General features: G+C 45.4%; 1 protein-coding gene across 3 annotated transcripts; it reads right to left on the reverse strand.

Annotated features, from left to right (window-relative positions):
* Positions 1–26,412, reverse strand: YPEL2 (yippee like 2). 3 transcript variants are annotated; one of them, XR_012831529.1, is made up of 5 exons: positions 26,112–26,267; positions 7,452–7,495; positions 6,550–6,658; positions 4,858–5,098; positions 1–678 (listed from the first exon to the last, which is right to left on the reverse strand). XR_012831529.1 is itself a non-coding variant. In XM_009479361.2 (4 exons), the coding sequence occupies exons 1-4, from the start codon at positions 26,226–26,228 to the stop codon at positions 5,009–5,011; spliced, it is 360 nt and encodes a 119-aa protein (XP_009477636.1). In that variant the 5' UTR covers positions 26,229–26,412; the 3' UTR covers positions 1–5,008. The 3 variants fall into 3 exon arrangements, 1 of the variants encoding a protein (XP_009477636.1); XR_012831528.1 differs by having other exon boundaries at positions 3,852–5,098; XM_009479361.2 differs by having other exon boundaries at positions 1–5,098; positions 26,112–26,412.
* Positions 26,413–27,822: the final 1,410 nt, after the last annotated feature.

Consider the following 27,822-nt stretch of genomic DNA (forward strand, 5'->3'; position numbering starts at 1 on the left):
TATTGGAAATATTGTCCTTTAGTTTTGTCAGTGGGGAAAGCATTCCCGGTTCCTTACGAAAAACAAAACGAAGGATACGTACAGTTCATAACTACGAGAATAGCTTATTTGTGGTTGTACCTTACACAATGCCATTCTGCTTGCATTTAAATATGTTGATTTTTTTGTTTCTGAATTCAAGATGATTTTGTTTCCCCTCTTCGGCTTATGCTTTTTAAACAGGATTCTGCAAAATCTACGTCTAACGTGATTTGTTTCTGAGCATTTAATTTCTGAGGCCTCTCACCTGGCGAGAAGAGCTCCTTCCCACTGAGCTGAGCTCTGGGTCTCGCCAATCTGTTTACCCAACCGGGCATTTGGGTGTCATCTCTTCATCCAAGAACTGGCTGACACAGAAACATGACGCTCCTCCCGAAACAAGGAAGTGCAGTGAAATGCATGAGTAACACACTCTCACATACCAGTTAGAAAAATGTGTACAGCAAAAATTCTCACTTGATCGTCACAAGAACAACAGATTTCATTCATAGGGTATTTTGTCTTTTTTTCTTTTTCCTGTGTATTTTTAAATCGTGTGCACCAAAACCAGAGAATGAAAGAGTGTGCAACAGTTATTCAGCACTGAAAACAGCTCCTTGCTCAGCAAAACACGGTCCAGTGGTTTGCGCTGTTGGTCCACTTTGGGATAAACAAGAGACCCAATGAATTAAGAACGAAGAAGGGGGACAAGGGGGGAGGTTAAAGACAGAAAGGAAAAAGAAAAAAAATTGAACTTTTACTGCCAGAGAGGTAAACTTTTACTCTAATTTGTTATGTAGCAGCCTGGTTTAAAAAAAATAAAACAAACAACAAACAAACAACAAAAAAAACCCCAAGAGAAAACCAGGATCCACGTCCAAAGACTTACGTTTTAGGTTAAAAACAACGACTAATTAGAAATCTCCATCCTCCATCCCTGCTGCCCCAAGCAACTGGAAACAGCAATTCAGAGGTTGCAGCTTCTGCTCAATCCCGTTTTCTAAGTCTGGGTATCTATTTCACTCCAGCCAATACTGGTGCAAGAGAAAATTTCAGGCCCGGATCCGACAAACCAGATCTCCTCAGGAAAGTCGTGCCCAGCTGGAGCCCCACCAGCTTTCGTGGGACTCGCCGTGGGAGCGCGAGCTGACACGGAGCTCACCCGCCGGATGGGACCCGCGGCACTGAGCGAAGGTGTTTCGGCATGTAACTCCGGACACCGGAGCGCTCCCCGAGCGCCTGGAGCTACCTCCCGGCCCACGCATCGGAACCTGCCCGGGCCGCGGGCTGCTGTCTGGAACCCAGCCACCGCCTGCGCCCGAGACCAATCTGCCGGATGGAAGGAGGGGTGACTCCCCTCTCCTGCCACGTCCAGAGGAAAAATGGATCGACTTAGGAGGACAACGTATATTATGATTTGTGTTTCCCTTTTAACATATTTTCCGACAAATACAGAAGGAAACAGTATCATTTATAAACAAGAAAAAAGTGCTCTCAGGGAGGGGCTCTGAGAAAACAGCACCAAATATATTATCTTTTTAAAAAAATTAAATATTATTTACAAAAGTATATTTCACACGATAATGGTTTTTTTTCTGCTTTGTATATATTATCATCTGAATATTTATTACAGGGATCAGGATTTCACACCAGATAATCCACTAGAGCAAAACAATTTAAAACTTACTCAAGTCTGAGCTTTGGGGTAGACAGGGGTGATGTAAACTCAAGGGTACGTGCAGCTTGCCAGAGACGAGGCTGCCACATAAAAAAAAAAAGCAAAACTCGCTGCTGTTCGTGTTTTCTCGAGGATGTCACCCACGGAAAGCAGCACCATGGGCACTCGGTGCTCTGCGTTCAGGCACTGCCTGCCCAAGGAGGCAGTTTCCATGGGCCACATCTCCAACTCGCTTGCTCACCTCAGTCGCTAACGAACTGGCTCCAGTCAACTCCCACGACCAGAGGGATGCAGAGAGTGAGGTTCTTTGGTTATGCTCTGAATATATCACTCTACGAGTCGTCGGTTTAGCCCGCGCCGATTGTGGTAGCCACTAGCACACAGCTCTGATCATCCTGCCTGGTCACCAGCTCCCAATACTGTCACGTGTCTTAATACAGCAAGTCACAGATGAGTTAGCAGCGAACTATGAAGTACGTCATATTTAATGGACGCATAGCAGAGAACAAATGTCAATGAGCCTCACAAGCCCATTTTTTTCTTATCTCCCTGTACAGTGTTATTAAAGTCACTCTATAGATAATTCTCTGGGTGTTGGGGACGTTCACAGGCACGCATACTTTTTTTTCCTATCAGGGCTTGAGGCCAGATTCTCAGCAAGTGCGAATCTGTGGATGCTGATGGGACAAAACCAATTAAAACCAGATTAAGATCTTGCCATATTCAAGCTTAGACTGGTTGCCATTAAAAGCGTAACCCCTGTGAACAGTTAAAAACAGCCCGATCTGATGGATCATCGTCCTTTCTTGTCCCAAATACATGGACAAAAACATTTACATCTGGTAGCTCTCTGTAGTCACTGTTCTTATTTTTCAGAGCAGTCCTCTAGACAGGCCTACCTTTTGTATCGCTTTTTCATAGGCAATCACTCTAAATACCAACACAAAACCATAAGCCCCTGTGTGCTCTTTTTCTCAACCTCATATTCATGATCTGGGGTTACCCCTTGCCTCTCCCAGCTCCAACCAGACCCCTTTAAAGGCTACATATCTGGGGAGGCTGAAGAGCTCTTCAAAGAACACAAATTCCTTCCCACTAGTCAAAACCCAATAAATTGCCACGGATCACCAACCAAAGGACAGGAAAATGGGACCAGGTCAGTGCCAAAGTCAACAAGATAGCAGGTACTGCAGCATTTTTTATTTCTATTAGATTTTTATCACTGAAGGGAACGTGGATGATGGAAGCAGAGACGATCAGAAACAAAAACTGAAGCACTGTTACATAGCCACAGCAGAAAGGGTGAAGGCAGAAGCCACCTCCTAACAGGCTAGCTGCAAACCGAGCCAACGCTGTCCATTGCGGGAGCCGCGGCCGGCCTCCATCTCGCTTCTCTCTCCAAGGATGTAAAGAACAGTGGTTCAAGAGGAAAAACAGCCTTTGCTCGGATGGGCCATCAGGTTTGGTTTTCAGCACAAGGACCCAACGCCTCGGTTCCACCCTGACCCGTAAGTAGCGTCTCTGCTCGCATCCCCTTCATTTAACAGCAAATTACTTTCTCACCACCAGCCCTCCGTCCTGATCCCCGCAGCTGATTGAGAGTCTCTTGGGGATGGGGGCAAGCGACAACAGATTACAGCTCCAAAGCTTCCATTTCATACGGAGTTACAAACCCCTGCGCAATACTCTTTCCTTCTGGATTAAGAAAGATTTCCCCCAACGGATTAACCTACTTGAAAGAATTCCACAAACAAAAAGAAAATTCACTCACAGAGATAAAACTAATTTGGTTAAATAGTCTTGAGTTATGCACCAGATACTGGCTGGACTGTTACAGAGCAAACTTCTCATTGTCATTTACGCCTAACACAGCTCCCCTCTCACACACGATGCCCCTTCCCCACCAACGACCTCGGGAAGGTCCACACTAATTAAAATGAAAAAATTAAAATGGAAAGGACTTTTCCCTTGCAGTTATGATGCCCACATCTACCCCTCTCCTTTAAACTCCAAAGCATAGACAATTTCAGGGGTAGGGGGAAGATGTTTCATTTCTTTTTTCTTTCCTATTCCCCCTGTGCCTGCAACAGGCTTCTGGGAGCGGGAAAAGGGGGGAAGGTTTTGGGGAGGATACCTCATGGCTTGAAATATCCACCTGTGCAATATTCCAGCAACCACCGGGCTCCTCTGCTCCCTCCTCTCCCCACTCTCACACCATTTCTCTGCCAGGCTCCAAGAGCGGAGCTGATGGCTGGGGCCTGGGATTTAAGAAAAAGATTCTGTAACAGCATTTTCCTACTCGCACTTGTGAAGGATTGGTAGAAGACCCCCAACGATGCCCAGTGGAGGCCGGGAAATCAGGGGGTACCCTGCGTTACTCAGTTTGTCCCCATCCTCCTCTACGTCATTTCCTCTTTCTTGCCTAGCACGTGCCTTTTTTACCCCCCTGTCGTATCTTCTAAGCTGCAGCTCCAGTCCCCTTGTGCCTTAAGTGGTTTTCTCCTCCTCTCTGAAGGGCTCAAGAGCCAGGATTTGGTTTCTCCAGCTGAGGGGACGCTCCCCACAGCTGTCCTCTGTTGGAACGTTTGGCCTACCTACCCTGAAACAGTGAGAAAAAGGAGAGGCAGGGAATCTCTCCAGCCTTCAGGTCCTCCCCCCCAAACAACAAGTTCATAAATGGCAAACAAAACACAGAATTGCGATTAGCTTGCGGGGGGAACTGGTTATGACTTGTGCTCAGCCGGCTTAGACTGAAGCTCCACCGATGGAGCAGCGGTTTTACGATTCGGAGAGAACACAGCCGTGAGGTATTTTTCTGTCCATTTAGACAAGTAGATAGTTTCAAGCCTTGGTTAACCAGGACTTAAAGGAGAAGTACAGTTTCAACTTCTGATGACTTCCCTTTGGGCCCACTCCCCACCCCCTATCACCTTCTCCTGCCCAAAACTCGGGTCTTCCTCCCGCACCGAGACCTTCTGATAAAATGCCACCACAGAGCCAACTTCAGTTTGTACTCAAACATTCGTCAACATGGAATGGCTGTCGGGCATTCGGTGCATTCTCTTAGCCAACGCCAGAACAGAGAGAGAAGCAGCCAGGGTCAACTCACAAACAGATACAAAGCAAAGAGACAGAGAGACAGAAATTTAGAGGCCAGTCACCAATAAAGATGGAGAAGGGTGTGAAGATGCTCCCAAATTGCAGAGCCTCTAAATGCATGGAACCAAGCGTTCAGTCACTCTCTCACTCTTGGATATAATGTTCGGTTGGATGGCATTCTCTTACACGCTGGTAGGGCTGGGCTCTTTCCATTCAATCCCAGCCATTATCCTTGATCATGTGAGCTAGTTCAATGATGTATTTGCCTTCTTTATACTTCTGGCTGCTTTCAAAAGCGTGTTCCTAAAAAAAAAAAAAAACAGGAGAAAGAATGAGATCAAGATGATATCTGAAGGTAAAGTCACAGTTACAGATCAGATCCGGGAATGCTGGTACAAGTCTTAGCCTTGTCTACAGAGCAAAACAGTCAAACTGCAGGTCCTTCCGCTGGCTTTTGGGAAAATTACATTGGAAGAATCTTAAATTCTGCTTCTAGCTGCCTTTACAGGCCAGAAAAAAAGAACAATTGGCACCATGTAAACATGCAGCTTTCTGCAGGCTAACGACAACTGCTCCGTGAACTATGCTTTAGGAATCATCGGTGACAAAATCCACCTCTCTCTAGGGTGGTCTAAGACTTTATTAATGTTTGTTAAGAATGCAGAGGTCCTCTGATGAAACATGCTGTAAAAGCATTACCACTGGGAACGAGACAGATTACGGTAAACTTCATGCGGAAATGGAGCGAACGGGCACCGAGGGACGAGAAGGACCCACTCTACACAGACGTGTGTTTGCAGCTACAGAAACACACAGAGCTTCAACACTGCAGAACTGCCCAAGCAAGGAAATCTATGGGGTCCCTGACCAGGAGTGACTCCCGTTATTGAGGCTGCATCCTCCAAAGCGGTTCAGCTCTGCTCAGGTGTGACGTTTGCGTGCATGTAACGCATCTGAAATAACGTAATTCTATTGCTGGAGAGGCTTGGGCTTACTGCTATGTTAACCAAATTTTGTATTTTGTTTTACAATAAACTCAATTTATGTATTTAAGTGTCCTTCTCCATTTGTGAGATCCATGCTGTGTTTCTGCATGAATTCCTACTGCATCAATTTTTGATGCTTTACTTTTTATAGCCTTTCAACTGACTTATTAAAGAATATTTCTGTCCAGAGGCCACAGTTACAATATATGTTTTGTTTAGACACTGGTCAAAATGTTTTGACAAACAAGTACGCCGTGTGCCTCCTGAAGCAGAAATTAGGATGTACCATAAGCCTTTATTTGAAGGTAATTGAATTTATGAAGAGCAAGAGACAGCAAACAGATAAACTCATGTTCAATAGCATTTCCAGTGGGAAGGACACTGGATTAACAATGTATGGATCGTTCTGTTATTCGGATATTGTCTGGGAAAAAAGACAATATGAACCACAAGACTGACTGAAGTTACCCTCATTTATGTTAAGTATCACTAAGGGACGCCCACCAAAATCAGGCCCACAGTGTACATTCTTAGTAAAAAAAATACATTACCCACAAAGAGCTCCTGCTCTGAATGGATGCAACAAACACAAGACAGGAGTAAAAATGGAAGTGCAGGAAGGAGAGAAGACGTGGCTACAGACCAGAACCCGCATCTCTGGTTCCCAAGGTAATGGTCTTTCAATGAGACCACATTACCATACACACACCTTCAGAAAGGGCTGGAGCAAAGATGTCCACAGGAAAAACAAATGATACTGATACTCACATATTTCCAACCCAGTGTGGTTTTGCAGTTTTCACAGTAAATATCTGCAACTGCATGTAATCCCGTTAATAACACTCGCTCCTCTGCAGGGCCACAACCCACATTAACTCTGGGAAAAAAGGAGAGATGCTCTCTGTTAGTATGTCTTTCCACAGCAAGACGCTACAATGAAGCTGACAGCAATTTTATTGCAGCATTTGAAAACCTAAGTGGAAGGTTCAGATTACGGAGTACCACATCTGTGCCCAAAACAAAGATCTCTTGCAGTTCCCCAGCAGAATGAAAAGGTAAAACGGAATTTTTATTCAACTAAAAATTCTATAAAGCTTTGAACAGGAGATTAATAACATTCTAGCAAACTGCACTAATTACATGTTCGAGAAAGATTTTCATTTTCAAATTGATAAAATGGTACTTCTGCTGTCCCAAATGGAAACTTGAAAAATATAACTGAAATCAGCAGTTCTTCTGAAAGACATCCCAGCAGTAGGTCCTCACCAAAACTATTTTCAGTTACTGGGAAAATTATACTTAAATTTTACGCTAGCTCTAAAAAGTAAGTTCGTATTTAGATATAATTTATTCTCCACATTTACAGAACTTTGACTCTTTGGTCTAGCTACATTCTCTGAGAAGAGAATGACTCACGCGTTAGCTCTTATTTCTCAATCTGATGACAAAAAAATCCACCTTTTCATAGCTGCTTATCTGAAACCTCAATATAGAATCAAATATGAAACAGTGCTATTTCCTGCCTTTTTCTCCAACCATTTTCAGCAAGCTCCCAAGTCTTCGGCAGAGGTTTTCTAAAGGAAGACTATCCTTTTGTTTGCTTCTTCATGAGGGTTTTCTCAAATCTATCCTAAGAGATGCACAGGTGAGATGTACAAAGTTATACTCACACTGAATTGAAGAGGTATGCTCGTCCTTGGCTTCCTTGAAAGGACTGAAAGACAAGAAAACAAAATTCAGTTGGCTGGTTGATAGAAATAAGGCTAAACCAGGACCTGCCCTCAACGACTGCACTAATGGTAGTTATAGCAACTGTTAGCCAGGCCTGGGAAATGCACATCGTTACAGTCTTCGAGATGGAAGGAGCACAAAACGAAATGTCAGGAGGAGATGAGCACTGATGAACAGAGGTCTTGTCCTGCAGACGGGAAGGGAGCAGCTGCCTCCGGTTCTAATGCCTGCCCATTTCACAAGGCGTACTGGCAGCCCACTGGGAACTTCACCTGGTATTACCAGCATTTCCAGTGCTGTACAAGCCCAATGTACTTTTCAAGAGTTAAGCTGCTTTCTCTCTCATATCCCAGCAATGTCTATTTTCACTGTTTCAGTTTTGTTTATGAATTTCACACTACTGCCTCAACCTTACCTAATGCAGCCTTGCTGCCATATATTGATTTGAATCTCTTTTCAAAAAACAAGGCACTCACAAAGGCTTCCCGTTGCACTGCCACAGTTTTGAAACACCGCTGTTGCACTTGACGGCACGTGAATTCCCCTTAGGAAGACTGCGCAGCTGGATGCTGAACCCATCTGAGAGATTGGGACCTACATGTGCAAGGTGCTGCGTGCAAAAATACAACCTCTACTCTAGTGATTTTACAAAAGACCTGAGCCTTGCTGAGGTGTCTGCAAGCCTTCATATTCCTAACGATGCCAGGGAGATCTTCAGGACTGGATCTAAACGCAGGACGAGATACAACTGGATAGAGATGAACGCAGACAAGAGAGAACCACATAGCAGCAAAACCAAACCAGGTAATCACTAGTTGTGGCACATCCTCTCTGCCCCATGTTTCCTCAGGATCTTACAGCATCACCATGAAAAGGCAGCGTTTTGAAGACAGCGGAGCAACGCCATCCTGGCAAGACGCTCCAGGTAGCCAGGACACTTCCAAGAGCCAGCAGGCTCCGTTCGTGTCAAGTCTGCAATATTACCCTGTGACGGTGCCTCGCTTACAAGAGCTGGCTCACACATAGCAAGTGCTACCTGCATTTTTAATGTGCTTTCACAAGCACACACTGAATTAAACATTTGGTGCTTCTGAGCAAGAGCGCAGTTGCTCTCCGCACACAAACTACCTTATGGTACCTCAGGGAATGTATGCACTGAGGGGCAAGGAGCTGGGATACTCAAAGAGCAGTTTTTCTGGACCGTTTAATCCTTTACCTTGCACCTTACCAGGAACCTTGGAATATTTAATGGTTTTCTTAAAACCTCAGCTTCTACAGATGAGCAATGACTTCAGACTAAATAACCTTAAAGGGGGGAGAAAGAGTTTTGAGAGAAAAGAGAAACATTCAAGGTTTAACACCCCTGGCCCACCAACATTGGTTATTTGTTAAGAGTGACCCAACCCTGGGGCAGCACAAAGGTGCTCTCCCTGTGTCACATGAGACAATCTCTGGGAGGTCCCTGCCCTTCCCAGGTTGTCCCCTTCCATCAGTGCAGCCCTAGGGATGCACCCCTACGCCTGCCCAACCACTGCCTCACAGAGGAGCAAAGTCAAAGCCAGGTCCGAGCACCAGCAAGCCTGTGGATGGATCTGGACCGCGTTTCTTACATCCACACACATCTGCATTAATCAACTGCCTCCTCTGTGCTGGGGAGGCTGCCGCATGTTTCCAGCTAACGGTCCTAATTCCCAGAGCTGGGGTACCAAGCCATTAGCTCCAGCAAAGTGTTTCTTGGGTGCTGCCTGGGTTAACGGCAAGCAGCTCTGTAACAGTCTGCAAGATGTTCTCTCCATCGTGAGTTCATGTGAAAGGCAGAGATGGAAAATTCACTCAGCAGCAGGAGAGAACAAAACGCATTAAAGGCGTGATTTAAAACTGCCCTGACAAGAGAACAAGTACAGCCTGTCATGGTGTTTAGCCTGGTGCCCTTCTTGGTGTCAAGATACTCTCCAGAAGTGGTGAAGGCCCACCGGAAGATCCCCAATTGCAAGAACGTACGCAAAAAGGCTGCTTGCCACGGAGCAGAGGCACCTCTGTGGGCAAACACAACGCCACGAGGCATGCAGGCAGGGAGCCACATGCAGCAATGAAAGCTGCCTGTGAGGTCTCGATGGCAGCGAGGGCTCTGCCAGCTGTAAAGTCATTGACTGGCAAAAGAATTCACTCAGTCCTAGAGGAATAACTGTTCTTCGGAGGAATCTGAAGCCCAGTATTAGTTGCCACCCAGGGCACAGTAGAGCCACTCTGGATTCAGAGAGGATGCCTGAGGCACTTGGAGATATCTTTCACTCAGACAAAAGCAGTGCCCTGAGGAACGCCTCTTTTCTTGGGCAAGAATTAAATAGGACACATGGCTCAAACATGTTTGTATAATTGCATTTATTAGAGAAGCTTCTTTTAATCCTTCTGCAGCACTCAAGTTCTTACTGTTATTGTCAGCTGGCTGATACCCGACATGCCAACTAGGTCTAGTCTGACTGCTATAAAACACACACTGCATTGTTTCAGCATCCTGTGTGGCAAAGTAGGAACCGACACGAAGCTGATGCCCCCGCAGCCAAAAAGAAGAGTCCAAGCCAGAGCCAGGCAATGCTCTACCTTGCTACAGCAAACAGCAGGGGCACTGGCTGTCCACGCCACAGAAGAGGGATACCAGCCTGGAAGGATGGACTGTGGATGGGGTACAGGGATGAAAGAGAAGGTCCCACAGCAACATATGTGCCATCAAAGCAAAATGAAAGCAGATGAAGCTTGCTAACCATCCAGTCCTTCCCAGTAAATACTTTTCCATAAACACCAAAGTGACTAAGATTGCCAATAACAACCACCATGGGAGCAAAGTTTTTATTGGTACAGAAGTAGGATTTTTCCGTTACTGCTGTACAAAGGCCTGTCTTTAATAAACACAAAACCAAACCCATCAGCTTTGTGTTTGGGGCTCACTGGACACTATTCCAGCCCACACCCAGGGGACAGTGGCATCCTTTCAGAGGTGCCCTTCCTCCCAGCTCAAGCCAGCGCTTTAGAGCATCTAAGGGTGGTCACTGCAAAAAAATAAATCCCATTAATTATCTTCTGCCCAAGCAGAACTTTTCCACATACCACTGCTTAGCTTTCAGTGCTGCTCCCTGTCTTAATACTCACCTTCCAGCTAGCTAAAGATTTGGCAAACCATAGAAAAAGAAGTGAAAAGGTCTGGCAACTACCTCAAGTTCACCAGTGCATTTGTCCTCTGCAAGACTAAGCTGACTGTATCTTTATAAAGGTAGCACAGGCAGGTTTTATCTGGGTGTTGTAACCTCAACATTTTCTGTAGATGTTCCTTCTCTTCTGGCACTCCAGAAAAATTGGTACATGCTGTAATGGGCACTGTGAAATCAAAAGAAACAGATCTATTTATACACAAACAGATATTCTTTTCTTTCTTTGTTTTTTTTGAAATTTATTTAAGAAACACACAAAGAGATTTCCACAACACACTTGGTTTTCCCTGAACAGTGACAGTCAGCAGTAAGACCTACTTTCTGTGCTATGCATTTTCTCTGTGTAGATTTTTCTTGATATACATTCCAAGGTGTATCTCACACACATGCTTATAAATCCAGACTTCTTATTCTCTAAAACAACAGCTCCTGGCATCACTTTCCAGCTGAAAGAAATGGAAAGGATTTTTTTGTTGTTGTTTCCCACTGAAAGCCCAAGCACATATTTTTCTCTGCACTGCTAACGCTCAGTGTCTGGCTGGAAACACATCTGTATATGCCAGCAAGAAAGCTCTCCCTCCCCATCCTGCCTGAGCCCTCTAAAAAACAATACACGCTTTTGAGATGTGCAATACACAACAGCTTTCTCCTCCTGACTACTCACGTTCAAAAACCTTCCCCACTCCTGGGTGCTCCACTCAGCACAGAGGCATGGAAAAGCTGCAGGGCCGAAGGAGCGCTGATCTGAGTGCCCATGTGGGAAACCACAAGCCCGGAGTCAGCTATTTGGCTCCAGATCCTCGCCTGCCAAGCTGTCTCTTGTTATGGCAGAAGCTCCATGATAAGATGCCTTTGGCAGCTGCTCTGGTTTGAGAAGATCCTATCACCCAATTTACAGACACTCATTATAGCCCCCTCAGCTGCGCTGATTCCAAATTAGATCTGTGAAATCATTATTTTTAAAAACAAATACTTGGTGGGGGGTGGGTGGGTTTGAGGGAAAGAGTTTTTTCTCCTTGTACCATATAATGGATCCAGTTTAAAGGGCAATCACACAGACTACTTAATAATCACGGCATGGGGGCAGACACAAGTCATTCAGAGTAGGAAGTTCTCAAACTAAATTTGCTGGCAAAGAACGACAGTGCAGAGCTGCAGCTCTAGTGGGAGACAGTCTGCAGGATAGGGAGTCTGGGTTTCACAGACGCTGTTAAACCAGATCTGCCGCAGAAGGAAGCGTAACACGCAGCCAGCATCTAAGAAGTGCCAGCTCCTTTGTGGCAGACACGTTCTGCTCGCTAGAGATGGACTCGGCCTGCAAGACTCAAAGCTGAATCCTGATATATTCAACACCCATGACCTTGGGAGCTGTCAGTTTGGTTTAGTCCATTTGTTACATTCTGGTCTCAGTCTGAAGCTCTGAATCTACCATTCCCTTTGCTCTGAACAAGATGCCCGACTCCTTCAGAGCCTTCTTCAGTGGAGCAACAGCACGCAGACAACCACAGACACAGAGGAGGGCTGTGCCCCTCCACCACTCCAGCCTGTTTCACGTCCCACCTGCCTTCCCACCACCATCAGACCTTTGCACTTGCGTATTCGCGTTACTGGTGACCGCTGGAGACACCGAAGGAAATTTTTACATTCAATCAGTACAGCCAGGGAAAGGCATGAATTCTGAATGCGCTCCAAACACGCCTACGCACCATACCCCTTTTCCCTAGTACCTACAGCTTCTCATTCACTGCACAGCCCACTCAGCAGTTCCACACACTGAACAGATGATGGGATTAATACCCCAAGCCTTTGTGACAGCATTTGACAATAGGCTAAACACAAAAAGAGCTGGCTGGAATCATCTGGAAAAATAGGAAGCAGTTGCCAGGACTAAATGGCTACATACCGATGGTTGTTCTCTGCAGACTGCAGCAGAGAAAAACCCCACTTACCTATATCCAGCTGGCAGCCTTTTAAGAAACCAATAAAAGAAAAATGAAAAGGCAACTGGTCCCATAGAGGTACAAGGGGAAAAAGGAACAGAGTGTGCTCCTCCACGCTATGCTCTTGAAAGCTACAAATAATCCTCCCTGCAAGGATGCAAACAGGAACAGAGGGCCCAAAGCCACCGCCGGAGATCAACGGCAGTCAGCATGTCCTAAGCAATGCGAAATGGTAGCATCAGGAGAAGCCAAATGACCACAGCCATCTGGACTCTTTAAAAAAGGACATGTTTTCTGTGCTTGTGATATCCCCACTGGGACAGAGCAATTCAGCGAGTAAAAGAAAGAGTATTACGAACTCCGGGGTTTAAGAGGCACTGAAGTCTGTGGGAGAAAAATTCATCCAATGATCTATTCGGAGATAGCTCTGTTACCACTTATTTCCCACCTACATGTACAACTTTTGTTTTCAAGTTGCTTATTGTTACTTGCACAACACCGGCTGTAAGATTTTTCTATTCTTGCTGCTGATTTAACCCTTAAGCATGTAAGCATGAGACGTTCTCATAAAATACAACCTGAATAGGCAGAGGAGATCTTAAGTATGACCAAAGCATGATGTCAATCCAACTGGAGCGCACACAAGTTTCGTATGAAGACATGCTCCAAAACACAGGCTCTCCTCACACTCCTCCCGCTCCCTCTAGCACTTAAATCCCAATTCCTATCAGCTGCTATCCCACCTAACAACCAGTATCACACAGAAAGCTCTGCCTCAATGGCACCTTTCAAACCCTGTTAATTATGGCAACAACGATTTGATTAAAAAGATAAGTCCTGCAATGCGTTTAGAGGAACCACTATGCCTGGTAACAGCACTAGGTGCGCTTGATAGGTCTAAGAGGAGGTTACTTGCGAGCCACTGCACAGTGGAAAAGAAGTTGGGAGAATTTAACTACAAAAATACCTGCTGCAGATTCTGAGGGCTGCACCAGACGGTGTGAGCCATTCCAACCACCTATTTGCAACATATTCAAGTATTTCCCAAGGGAACATGAGTTCAATTACTTGTCCCTGTATCCGCACGGACTACAGAGACCTCCTCAGGGTTCATTAATTCCACCTCACAGAAGGGACAGTCGGTGATCAGATTAAACTGAGATTCAATTTTGCTCCGATTATGTGAGATACAGACCCATGTCAAGGGAATCGGTTACATTATTCCACCTCGTGCACAGATGTGACCTTACCCTGTTCAAACTGCATTCCTGAGTTTTAATTGACTTTTAAACATGGGTCCTTAATGCTATTTAAAGCCCGAAGTCGATACGGAATTAGTGGACCAAACTCATCTCTGAAGTAATTCAATTAATTCAGCACGGCCTTATTCCCCAGCAGTTTACGTTGCTGTGCGGTTACACAGTGAATAACCATGAGTCTGCCGTGTTTCATCCTAGGAACAGCTACATCTGAGCAGTTTTACACCTATTTATGTCTCGGGTTATGTAGTCTGTGAGAAGGAAGGTGCACAGACTGGAACGATGAAAGATCTTACTATGGTTTGGTTTTTTTTTTCCTGATGGGAGATGTTATTACAACTTTTTAGTCTGCCTCCTGGCAGCAGCAGATGTTCATTCAACCCCCTCATTCCCTCCACACCCGACACAAGCAGGGGCGAGACGTGTTTCTGATAAGAGCCTTTTGTCCTAACAGGAACCAACTCAGCACTTTCACTGCACAGGATAGGTGGGGAGAGACTGCAGCCAGACAGTGCAAAAGGTCTGAACACACACCCGCAAAAATACCAGCAAGCTGTCCTGCTGGCATCGCCTCTGCCTCCCGTGAAATAAATTCTCTGCTGCTCAGAAAAGGTTGTACGATGATGCTGTCAGGGAAAAGATCAATTTAACGGAGTAAATTAGCAGTGACTAAAGAACTTCATGCTTCTGCTATATTCCACTTTTGCAGGGGGAAGCATCAATTCCTGCTCTGAGTGCGAGAGGAGAACCTCACCCCTTGGAACCGTTTCATGTTGGAGAAGCAACGCTGCGTGAGCTGGATCTAAGTCCTCTACCCCCTGTGCCATGAGCAGAAGAGAGCGAAGGGCAGGCTTTCCGAAGAGGCTGCAAGAAGTTAGCTGTCACCGCCAGCTGAAGCCATCTTCAGCCCTACTCAAACCTACAAGAGCCCTTTAGCACACACGCAGCTTTCACATCTGACTCTCCGCTGTGCTCTGAAATCCAAGTGTTCTAGTGCCACATGCCAGCCTCCCCCCTCCTGATCCTTAAAATACTCAGCTTGACTCAAAATTCAGGCAAATTTAAGTAGTAGTTGAATTTTTTTAAGTAAGAACTTAAAACAGGTTTGGGTTTTTTTTTTTTTTCAAGTGAGATTCTCTCATGTTTTCATGTTTCTAGGAGCCGAAACTAAGAAAAATCAGCACTGTTCACAAGACTCCCAAAAATGCTAAGGAAGAAGTATCTTGAACCACAAAATGATATTCGGCACATACTCTGCAGCGTCATCTCCGTAACATCAACGCTGCTGAGGAAGACGGAAAACAAGTGGGACCGTAGAGATGCCCGACCCCATCAGAAGTGAGCCATGAAACACTGCTCTGTCCTGTTCATCGGAGCGGTTCTCGAACACACGTCAGCACAACACGAAGGTGACACCAACGCTCCAATGGGGCTGCGTTGCTCCCAGGCAGACAGGCTGTACAAACTGATTTAAATGGGTCAGGATCCAGGAGCATATTCCCAGTTATTAATGCATGTGTCAGTATGACTGTCCATTATCACCAGAGGGCAGAGCATGAGATTTCTTTCAAAGGGAAATTTTATATTGCAGTTGCAGAGGAGAGATCTCTTTGGAGGCTTTGCAATTAATGACATCAGCATTTAGGGAAATACGAATTGCCTAAAATTGAGGTTTTCATTTTTTTCTCAAGCGCAAAGATTTCTAACACAATTTAAGCCACCATTCTGCTATGCTAAAGCCTGAGCAAAGCTCTGTAAAGCACGTCAAAATTCAGAAAGGAGCTGCAAACTGCTCTGTCCCCTTCTCCCTCCAACGTGCCTGGCAGGCTCCCCCCGAGACTTTGACTCGGTTCAAATGCAACACTCCTAAGTCTCATCATGTTATCATGAGTCCTGTGCTATTCAGCCTCCTTATTAAAGCCCTGGGCTCCTGGACTCTGCTCTTATTTATTTTCAGATGTGTTTCTAGCCCACAGACTTCAAAGTGAAATTTCAAAATGTGAACGCTAGAAGCGCAAACAACTGAAGGCAAATAAAAAATACACCAAATTTATTACTTCTATAAAACCTCACAATATTTTTGGGCTTCTCTTGTGATTTTGATGGTCTCTGGTTGCTGGTGCTGTTGCACTTCAAAACTTGACTTTAAGATGAAAAAGCATGGAAATACCGTGGGAAACAAAGCAGATGCAGTATCAAAGTAATTGCTTTTAAAAGTAAATACTGCAGGAGACAGAGCCCCCTCTTCTCTGCAGCCCAAGCAGGGGGGGATAGATGTGTGTGACTAAGAGCCCTGCAGCCCCATGAGAGCAGGGAGCACGGGCACTGCATCAGGGAGCAACCTCTCCCTTCCTCTCCTGTTCGGCTTCCCTCTGCCAAAGGAAAATCCATTCCCGCATTAACGCGGCGCTGGGCGGACCCGAGGAAGAAGGGCAGCGCAGCTTCTGCGAGCATGGATGGCTGCCACATGCCCTCACTCTTCAGATCAAGGATTCAAGATCTATCAGAGGCCTTGCAGACAGGAAGGGAATTTAGCATTGAGTTCTTTGAACAGGTCCCGTTTCCTTCTTGTGGCGTATACACCTCATCCCCAGTCCTTCCCCTGCCTCTTGCTGCCAGGGAACAACGCGCTGTGTAATACAAACATACAGCGCAGGTAAAACTCTATCTCATGGGAAACCGATCTTTTTGGGGGGAGGAAAGAGTTAAGAGAGATCTAGGCTTTTCTAATGATCTCCACCAACTTTTGGAACTACATATGTATTGACGTCAAACTGATTAACTGGGTAAAAGTAAGAGCAAGTGCGTTGCCTAAGGAGCATTTATAACCCCATGGGAAGATGGAGTGGGGAGAAAGGGTAGGGACATGTCTTAGAGATCCGCTTCATTTCCACACAGAGCACTCCAAACGGTAAAGCCATGCCAGCACACAGAAGCAGCACTGGATTAAAGAGAGGAAGCCACAAACTCATACACAGAAAGACCACAGGTTAATTCCTGCTTGACCACAAGTAGAAGTCCACTTGCAACAGAAGACAGACATTTACCCAGCATTAAACCAAGGAAAACTACCAAGGCATGCCTACTGGCAGGAGCAATGTTTATTTCTACGAAGCGCACGGAGCTCCTCCCCGGAGCACTGCCATGAGCCCTGGAGAAGAGCAGGCCATCTCCCACACGCAGCGCCTGAAAGGAGATGGCAAGCTCCACATTCTCTGTATGATCTAGATGACACGGGATGGGAGAAGGAAATGAAAATCCACATATTCCAGGTCTTCACGCTGGGCCTCAGACCATACTGTTGGTTAACCCTGATCCTCCACAGCCTCACTCCCAGACCCCAGCATTCCCCAATCTGCAGGAAGTTCAAGGGAGTTGAGATGAGTTTGGTACTTAAGTCATCAGTGGCATCCATCAAACACAAGCCTTTACATTTTGGTATGTAGAAGGACAATACGGAGAGAAGCACTTTGTTATTTACTGTGAAAAACTACAGAAGATGACAACAAAGCTCAGTGGTGTCTTTCTGGATACAGAGATTAAAAAAATGCATTTTATTCTAGTGAATCTGCAATTGCTACAGCAGCAGCTGTGGGTTTTTCCCCCCATTTTTAAGTGCTGCTGTCTTCCTGTAGGTTGATGCCGGCTCAAAGCGTCCAACGGGTCAAGTAATTTTAAAAATGAGTGGCAGGGTGAGGGTAAAGCCCTTTCTTTCCCCATGAATTACTGCTACTGCATGGGTTTTAGAGATAAACACAAGACAGAACTGGGATGGAAGATGGAAACTGCTAAGGCAACAAGTTATTTAATTAGCAGCATAATAGTGACTGTCCATGTATCAGTGGAACGCTGTATTCCATTAATACAGCCACTAAGCTCACAATAGCACCGATGCTGACAATGAGAGCAGACTTGCTTTTCAGCAAAAGCAGGTCTGTCCAGGGCAGCAGCTCTTCTCAGTCCCTGGGTAAGATCCACTGCAGCGAGATGAAGCCACCATACGTACACCTCACTGCTGAGAAGGTTCATCAAAAGTTACCCTTCGTTGTTTAATCCATTGCCTAAATTCTGAATGTTTGTCTGTACTATAAAACAAGCATCATGGTATTGAAATTTATTTTACTGCGGTGGATGTGCCCCCTATGGAAACTGCACAAAAATGTGTGCACCAAAGCACAGGTTCCCAGACACCGAGGTCTCTCAGCCACACCAGCGTGCAGGACAGGCCCAGCCTCTTACAGATTTGAAGCAGACCACATGTGTACCCATGCCTGCATTTCTCCCCAGCCTCCCCCCTCACAGCTGGGCTGGAATCAAGGTGTTCATATTTGAGATACTCCATAAGCAGCTAAGCTTAATCTGATTTTAACTCATTCCTTCTGTGGCAATCACTGCTGAAAGGAGATCGATCACCGGAAATCTTCAAATTCCAGGTTTCAGGTAAAGACAGTCTCAGTTTCTACCTTTGTTATTGCTACTTATTCCAACACTTGTGATTTCCATGCAAACACACAGTGTATTTTGAGAGGAGACTCTGGGCAGAGTTTCCTTGTGCACTCAAGCTTCAATCCTTGGCCATTTCAGTTCTGCTGGCTGAGGAAAAACTGTCGCCTCCAACAGATGGACGCCGAGGCCCCTCTCCAGGAGAGGCCAGACTCCTAGAGAGATCTGCTTCTTGCTGGCAAACGTAACAGCTCGCCTAAAACAGATGTGAAGCCCTCTGACAGCATTTCCTGCTACTATAAAATGAAACTGCAACAGAAATTAGCACGAGACTCCTCCTGAGAAGCCAGTCTTCTCCCCACGAGGCAGTGGGTGAAAAAGCCCCACGTGGCCCCCACACTCACGTGTGCGTGTGACTAACTTACAGATTAAAGCAGAGGTCTCAGAGTTGTGAGACTTCTATCTGCGTTTTTCCTGGGCTCGTTCTTACAACTATAAATCAGATTAAAAGTACACACCTGCATGGGAAGTTCACAGGGCAGCTCACCCCATCAGCAAGCCTTCGAGCCTGCTGGCATTTCCTCCTCTTCCAACTGCAAGGGCCAACAACTGGAACACCCAGCAAACCCAGGAAGGCTCAGACCTGATCAACTCCATGCTCCAGTTGTTCAGGATTTGCAGCAGTTGCAGCAAAACCCCTGATGATTCACTGTCCTTCATCCCTGCCAGTTCCCTGGATAATAAATGGGAACAATATTTTATTTATGCCCAGGTCATCAATTCTAAGGCAGAGGAAGCAGCAGATGAAAGGGGAGTTATTTCCATAAAGAAATTGATGGATTAGAAAGATCCATTTTTACCCTGTCCCTCCTCCCTGACAGGGAATTCTACACTGTTTTGAATTATTACCTTTTTCCTTCTTTTTTGGAACAGAATGAAATATTTTAGAAATCACATAGCAATTAATTGCTGTATAAACACAATTATACAAGGAGGTAAAAATTACCTTGGGCTTTTTCTATTAAACAACCACATCCTGATGAAATAAGAGGCCTGATCCTGACTGTCTTCAGATCCCATTAGGGACAGGAGGAACTGAGGGAGCACAGTAACTTGTAGGGTAACCCCCAGAGGAAGCAATTACACAGGACAGAAAGATCTAATTTAGGTAGCTGTACTATGGAATAGGTTTTACAAATACTCATTACACAGCTCAGATTTCATATCCTGACTTTTTCCTGCAAAGGGCATTTCTGTTTGTTTATTCCTTCTCAAATAAAGCCTTCCCAGAGCTGATGAGAGCTACTCAAATGACAGCCCACGAGACCCCCTCCCCTCCTCCCTGCTGCAATACAGGCCAGCAACAGCAAGGACAGCAAACATCCATCTGTCTAGTAAAGGTGTCCTGGCGATGAGCACGATTGCAAGCGTTCATCTCTGCCCAATGAATTCTCAATCTCCTGGTCAAGACGCCGAAGGAAAATGCCCCCATGTAACAACTTTGATGACACGTTGTTCTACTGAGAACTGATGTCCCCTCAACCCACATTTAATTTTAAACTTCGTGGAAGCCAAAAACTACAAGATACCTTACCACAAGTTCACAGCAGTGAAATGGGAAGCTAAGAAACTCTAATGACTTCTCACGAACTGCGTTGCTGTTCATTACTTACAGCTTGAACTCCGGCAATATTACAATTAAGAGCAAGCTCCGAGTAACGCCTAAAAGTGACAACTCATTAGGGAACAAGAGCTGAAAAGCAGGATCGAAAAGCTACTGGACAGCTTCTAGAAATGCGCATAAAATTGATAAACCTGGCGCGTAAAGAGCTAACAGCAAATAAATGAACAGAAGCTTACTGTGCAGTGCTGAGCCAGTAAGACTAATACAATTATGAAATGTGTACTCTGTAAGGACGTTACTGCTGAGTCTGAGGCTGGAACAATGAGACCAGCCCCATTTCCATTCCTAAAAAGATGTTGAAATGCTAAAGACGTAGAAAAGAACCACAAAAATTATACAGAACTGGAAAAAATAACATTGCACCATGACGAAGTTGACTCTGTTTAGCCTATCAAAAAAGCAATCAAGAGTGACCTTGGTTACTGTATACCACAACCTTTTATAGGGAGAAACAGTAGGTACTACAGATCTATTTCATTAGCAAAAGAAAGAAAATAATGGCCAATGACGGGAAGCACAAGCCAGACAAACCTAAATTCAGTGTCTCCAATTTTTAACAGTAAGGATGATTAACCACTGGAAAAAATGACCAAGGGGAGCAGTGAATTTTCCCTCTTGAAGTCTTCAAATCAAGACTAAGTGCTTTTTCTGAAAGACACGCTGCAATCATGTTGAAATCTGCTGGCCCACGCTCTAGAGGAGGTCAGATGTGATAGCTACTCCTGGCCTTAAGAGTTCATTACCATGAAGCTGGGAACTTACATCTGTATTTGGGAAGAAACAAGATCTACTTTTAAAGAAAGAAACCCCATGTAATGAAAAATGGTAAGAACTTTACCCATGAAAAGGGAATACTCACCTCATCCCACACACTTTTTTCTCCTATGAAGGAGATGCAGGATTTTCACTTGACCAGTCTTGGACACTTACTAAATGTCTCTCTCTTTTTCTGTTAAAGTTGTGAAATAACCACATCATAATTTTGGGATTATTGTTTTAGCTTGTGTGCATGCTCCCCCCACCCAACAAATAACTTCATGTCTTCGACGCGAACTGACATACAAACACCAGCTGGATCATTAGAAGCAAAACGCTAAGAACATTACACACTGCCTTCCCCACAAACTCAGGAAGAAAGGAGGAAAAAACAACCTCAAAAAGCCCAACATTTGCTGCTTACTTCACCTATACATGGTGCATCAAATGCTTCGAAACAGCTGAATTCACCTACAACTTATCTGAAATCCAGCACCAAAGTTTCAAATCCTTTTAAGATCCCCCAGTTGCAACACGGAGCAAAGTTTGCGGCATGCCATAAAGCTTGCTAAGAGGCTGTTGTACCAACAAGCTCGGGCTCCAGCAGTCCGCTAGCCAGGGAAGTGGCTAGGCCACCAATGTTTGGGAGCAAGGTTTGCTTATAAACCTTGCAACTCCTGTCAAAGAAGATAAAAAAAAGAGAGCTTCTAAGTGTTCCCTAGCTAACAATCCAACCCCAACTAAGAAAGTCAGGCACACACAAGTTCTCCATTTTTTCTCAATTCTCTACGCTGGAGGAGCTGCAGCCTTTTGTGTTGAAGGATTTCACACTCATGTTCAGTAAGGGTCCTGTGCAGACATCAAAGGAAAACATTAAACTTCCTCAGCAAGCCTTAGGCTAACTTCAGAGGATACATCACTGCATAATGTTTAGCAGTTGGATCACAGTAATTCACGAAAAAAAAACCACCCTGCAGTACACCCACAAGACATTCCCTACATATTTCCATAATCAGGGACATTTCTGCTGAATTACTGTTCACATAGCGTCTTGGTTGCTGACTTTTTTTTGCTAACACAGCTGTGTTTGGCCTGTATCTTTCTGCTCTCATTCCCATCCTTTTTTATTGGACACCAGGTACATATGAATTAAAACAGAAAAGGCTGACAAAGAGTTTGAACAGGACAGAGTAGGTAGAAACCAGCATCACATGTGGCACTTTGAGAAAGAGAAAAGATGCTGTTTATACTGCTGAATATCTATTCTGTTAGCTGCTCCCCCAGGCCTCACTAGAAAGTGATGCAGAAGGCACGTTTCTCAAGAAAAGCCCCTCCACCTCCTTCCTGAAGAGGTTTTGCGACCATTGAATATTGAATATATTGAATATATATTTTTCTTCATGGGAAGTTGTGCCTGGGAAGGATAAACGTAACAACAAGTATCCTTCACTTATTTTTTGGCAATTGGAAGGCACTGAAATACGCTTTTTAACTACAGCCGCCTGGCATGGTATTTTTGTTTTTACAGTAAAGCCAAAGAGGATTAGGACACACTGTACTAATTCATAAGAGCAGACAGTACCTGCTCCAAAGCTTTATCTTCCAAGCAGACAGGACCAAACAGCCGCATTTCAATTGTACAGGTGGGGAAAGGAGGAACAAAGGCATTAAGTGATTTACTCAAAGTCACACAGGGCAAGGTTGAGCTCCCAAAGTCTCAGTCCACTTAGGCATTGGAAAAAGCAATGAAACAAGAGTACGTACTAAATTTGGCACAGATTTTTAAATGATGCATTGCTACAAGGGAACAAGAACCTCCACTCATGCTAACCCAGATGCCAGAGGAACATATAAAGGAAAACTAGTTACTCACTCCACCCAATCTATCTGATCACCTTGTATTTCCTAAGTCAGTAAGACCTTTCTTGGCCAGACAATCCAAGCCACAATTTAGATCTTATTACAAATCAGACATACTAAACCACTTTCTCCCTCTGGCTGCAGAAGATAAAAGGCCAAGTAAGCAGGCAACATTTTGGTAACTGGCTTCATGTAACAGCTTCGGATTTTCTTAAAAGCCTCGGCATCGATTATTTTCTGTAAATAGCAATGGCTTATTGAGAACCGTTCTACCCATTTTAATGCACAAGATTTTCCTAAAGTAGAAAAGAAAGCTAGAACTGCCCTGCAAAGGCATATTTGTCAAAAAGTTTTGGATACCCAGTCCTGGCAAAACACTCTGAAGTCAGAGTAAGTTAACACTCGCGCTGAAGGGCTAAGAAGGGAAACTTGGAGATGAAGAGGAAATGCAGTATGGACTGACACAGAATGATACTGGGATTCAGCTCCAGCTTGCGTTTCAGCCAACGGCTTGAGCCAATGCTGCAATTTGTATGGATCCAAAGGAGCTAAAAGCTCATGGCATGCAAAGCAGCACAGAGCTCTCATGTGGTCTCTGCACAACTTGGGGCAAAAGGAATAGCGGAATTAACTTCATCAAGCCAAATCACCAACACCCTGCTGTTACATAAAAGCCTGTTTTCTGGGGAACGTTTCCAAAGATGGTGTCATTTGGGCTGTTTTGATTAAAGTGACATAGTCAGGTTGAAGATGGGGTACACTGCAGACTGAGAGACACTCTGGTTTGACAGAACCTCCCACCCCCTTTTCGATCCTCATGGCACTTGTTTCTTCCTTTCATTTGCCACATTTTCATACGGAAAACAAGCACGGCAACTGAGCTGCCTGGTTCTCAGATGCTAATGTAAGGCTGTGATGAAAGAACTACAGAAAGCCTCAGGGAGATTTTAAAACCTAACTCAAACAGATAAAAAGATGACTATTTAAGTTTGCCTGGGAAAGTTTCTACACATATTGGAAACCCCTTGAGGCAGGGACTGCCCTTCTGTTCTCAGTTTAAGAGCCAGTTGTACAAATTATGATTGCACAATTACTTTTATAAGGTTTTCAATTATACAAAGAATGTTAAGGTTTGTAACTCTAAGAAATAAAACCTAACCCCCCAAACCCTTTGCATTCAAGTTGCACAACCAGCTAGTGCTCCACCAGCAATGCGGTCCCAACACTATTACGAATTTACACCACAGTCTACAATGAACTTTTAGAATGAGCAGATACAAGCACCACAGCCCACTGTAGTTAATGCTTCCATGATTCAATGCACATAGCCTCATACTGTGCTTTCATACCTTCCTTCCCATGTCTACATTTTAGCAGTCAGCATTCTTGGGCAGTTACTGCATGCCTCGACGGCTAGAAGCTCGAATTCCGAGCAGCGTGGAGCACTGGTGTTGCCCTGCTGGAAGCTACTTACCTGCAAAGCTGGCTGCATTGCACGGCGGACCAGAACGAGCATGGACATGGAACAAGGAGGGGAAGGAAGTGTCAAAGGTGAAACCACTGGGCATGCATAGCCTTGTGTTTTCCCTGGCTGGGGACCAGCGACGTCAAAAAAAGCAGAGCACAAATTCCAATCCACCATAAAAACAGTAAGTAAAACACAGTAAAGCATATTGCGTTCCAACGTGAAATCCAGCTGGTAACAACTCTCCCAATGAAAAGGCAGGGGAGTGACTACCCCTTTTTACAGATGTCTCAACCGAGCACAGGAGCCTGAAGTCACACAGCTGGTCCGAGAGGCTGAATGTATTTCACATCCAGACCTGGGAACAGACTGCTGTTGACATTTACATTTCAAAACTTCTTTCTGTTGAGGAAATGTACAACCTCCTCCTCTTTAAAAACTTGAGGCTTTGCAGTCCTCAAGGACAGCTCTGCTAAGAACCATTGCCACTGTACCCGAACAAGAGGAGGCCCCATGAGGCCCAGAATGACTCACAAGTGATAGCCTAATAGGAAGCCTGTCTATTCAGAAATTGCGAAAACCAAAATTGTAGCAGTCTGCAATCAGCATAATTCATACCAGAATACTTAAATTCAATTGTTTGGCATGCAGACAACATCACAGAGCTGCGAATCAACCTGGCCCATGCAACAACCAAGAGAAAAAGGAAAGAGACAGCCTCCAACAGAAGACAACAGGTCTGAGCACCCAACGTGGAGAATCCATAAGGACCTTCACAGCTGCTAAGACGTCAACCCTGTAAGGACAGATGCCCTTGGCACAAGGTGACACATTCTAATCTTTTCTGTGTGAACAGGAAGGGGGGGAGCACTACACACTTTCTAACGGGCAGAGCACCTCTGTCCCGTCTGATCCTGCCCCTTCTCTCGAGGCTGCTCCAAGAAGCTGGACTGGTTTAAGTTGCGCACGCACACACATGCACAGAGAGCTCACGGCGCAATTTCCTCTCATCTCAGCTAATAAATCTTATGGTGTGCCTGCTTTTTCTGAAGACAAATTTTATAAGCTGAATAAACTTTATGGAACAGTTGATTGCCAAGGCAGCCAAAACCTGGAAACTTGATGCCTGACCACAGCCAGGCACTGCAGGCTCCAACAGACACTCTGAGAAAGTTCAGTTTTCGCACTTCAGAAAGAGAACCTCTTACTGGCCTGCTCCCTCTGCATCAAAGGCCCCTGCTTATTGGCTCTGAAAGCTTTTCATTTAGCTTATCTTCAAGACCCTTCCCCTTATGATCAACAGATCGGAAGACAGGACTGAACCCTTCCACCCTCCCCAGCTCAGAGCACACCCTACCATCCATCCCTTGCTTCTTCACCGCAAAGTGTCTTATTAGTAGACTGGCAAAAATACGAGGGTTTGAGCAACAACTCAGTCTTTGGAAAGCTGGCTTACATGTCGGTAGAAGCATCAGAGAACCTTCCCTTAAGTAGGGGCTTTAGTGTAGTTGCTTGGTACAGCTCAGAGTTTAACAGAAAGTTTAACAGTTTAACATCTCCAGACACTTCGCCTCCAAATCATGATCATGCAACAACCCTTTGGCTATGCTGACAAGCAGGTACACGAACAAGAAGTATCGGGAAGGTAATTTACGCAGTCCTGGCCATCAGTTAGTGCAGTTTTACAGCTGGAAATGAGAGGGAGGAGGCAGTATCATGGGAAGAGACAGACCACCTGTAAGCACTCCAGAAGCCCGAATTTGGAAACCTGTCCCCTACAGCTATTTTCAACATCACTTAAAACAAAAACGGCAGCTCACAAGTAGATCCTTTAGGCTGAGAGCCCATTTTCCAAGCAAAAACTGCGGTACTGGTTAAGGCCAGGCACTTCCACAGCAACTGACCTGCAGCGCAAGCGAACGCACCCTTCTGCTCCCCGGGGAGGAGGCATCCGCCCAGCACCTGCGGGTGAGGTCATGGACGTACCTTGGAAATGAGCTCATCGTGGTTGGCAAGATGAGCCCTGCAGTGAATGCAGCTGTAGGTCCTGTGGCACGAAGGCAGATATGCCTGGAAAGTCTTGGACCTTGTCATCTTCACCATTGGAGCCACTGAGCGCTGCGTGAACTCTGGGGTGGCCCAGGAGGCACTCCCGCAGGACGGGTCGCACGGGAAACACCGGAAGACACAGGTAAAGGCCGTGGTTTGGCAGGTGATGGGTGTGGGGCAGGCTCCACACACTGGTGACCGCTTCAGAGGAAGAGATTCGGGCAGAGGGAACGGGGGACTTCACGCAAACCTAAGTTCAAAAAAGAACAGACAGAACACTCAGCTCAAAGGCAACAGTGGTCTCCTAGCCCACAGGGACGACCTAGCCTTCGATCAAGAGAGCAGGGAAGAGTCAGAGCAGCCAGGAGACAGGTGTTGTGCTGCCTGTGGATTAGATCAAGGAGGACAGAGTTTTATCCACAGCTCAGCCACTGATGTGCTGACTGCCCTCACATCTTCCTGCTTCTATTATCTACCATCTTCCTATCGCTCCAACACTCGCAACTGCCATTCATTCTTCCAACACTTAATGGATTTGGAGGTGACTACTGAGCCACAAAGATGCTAAAAAGATGGTTTTCATCAGGCCTGGTCTCCTAAACGCCTGCACACGTTAAGGTCCAACTCTGCACCACCCCTTGGAGAAGCTGGGCTCTGTTAGCTAGAGAGAAAGTCGGGACCCGGAGTCAGTCCTGCCGGCTGCTTGTCCTGCCTGACTCACTGACGCGACACCCCGGAAGCCTGCGGGAAAGCTGGGAGCTGGACGTGGGTTTCCTCAGCCACCAGGAAAGTACAGGAGTCACCAAACCAGTTCTCTCCATTCTGCCCCAGTTTCCACATGGGAAATGGAGGATTACTTCATTACACTCTCCTTTATAACTCCCTGCCAGCTCTGAAGGTAGAAGCTACTCTGTAAACTGCACTTTTTTTTTTTTTTTAAACTCAGAACATCTGACAGCAGTCAAAGCAAGGAGCAGCCTCCAAAGACTATTCTTGATAGCAAGAGACAGCTAAAAATCCTATTCAGGATGGAAACACCTTTTTACAATCTGACATCATCTGACAGAACCTGCAAAGGAGCTCAAGTCTAGGTCTTTTTTTGTTGGCAGAAATCAGGTTTTCAGATCCCACATCTATAAGCCTTACCAGCTACAAATGTTTCTTTTGAGGATGGAAGAAGGATAAAGGAAGCAGCTCACCTCCCTCCCTGACACATGGCATGCATGCTGTAGAAATTAATCATGAACTCTGGCTGCTCCTCCCATAGGATTTTCCTTTCCATAAAGCATGTGATTCTGTTCAGTTTCTGAGTCTGCACTTTGTGTATCAAATACTGGAACAATACCAACACCCCCCAAAAAATAAGAAAAACAAGAAAGAAAACCCCCACACCTGACCTGCAATGGAAATTTCTGAAGTGGACAAAACCAGAAACGTACAAGAGCTTAAGAGCTGGTCTCTAAGCTGGTGTGAGTAACTTGCCTGAAGTATAGCTGATAATCTCCCAGGTTAGAATAAAGCTAGCCCAGGTCACTATGCTGCTACACGGCTAAAATAGCTCCCTGGAGTCTGCATGTTAAGCTGGCTCTGTGCTGCTCAGCCGCATGTGCCTTCCCAGACAGAGCACCAGCCGCACACCAGATGTATT

This window comes from Pelecanus crispus, chromosome 12 (genome assembly GCF_030463565.1).
Source record: "Pelecanus crispus isolate bPelCri1 chromosome 12, bPelCri1.pri, whole genome shotgun sequence".
NCBI classification, from domain to species: Eukaryota; Metazoa; Chordata; class Aves; order Pelecaniformes; family Pelecanidae; genus Pelecanus; species Pelecanus crispus.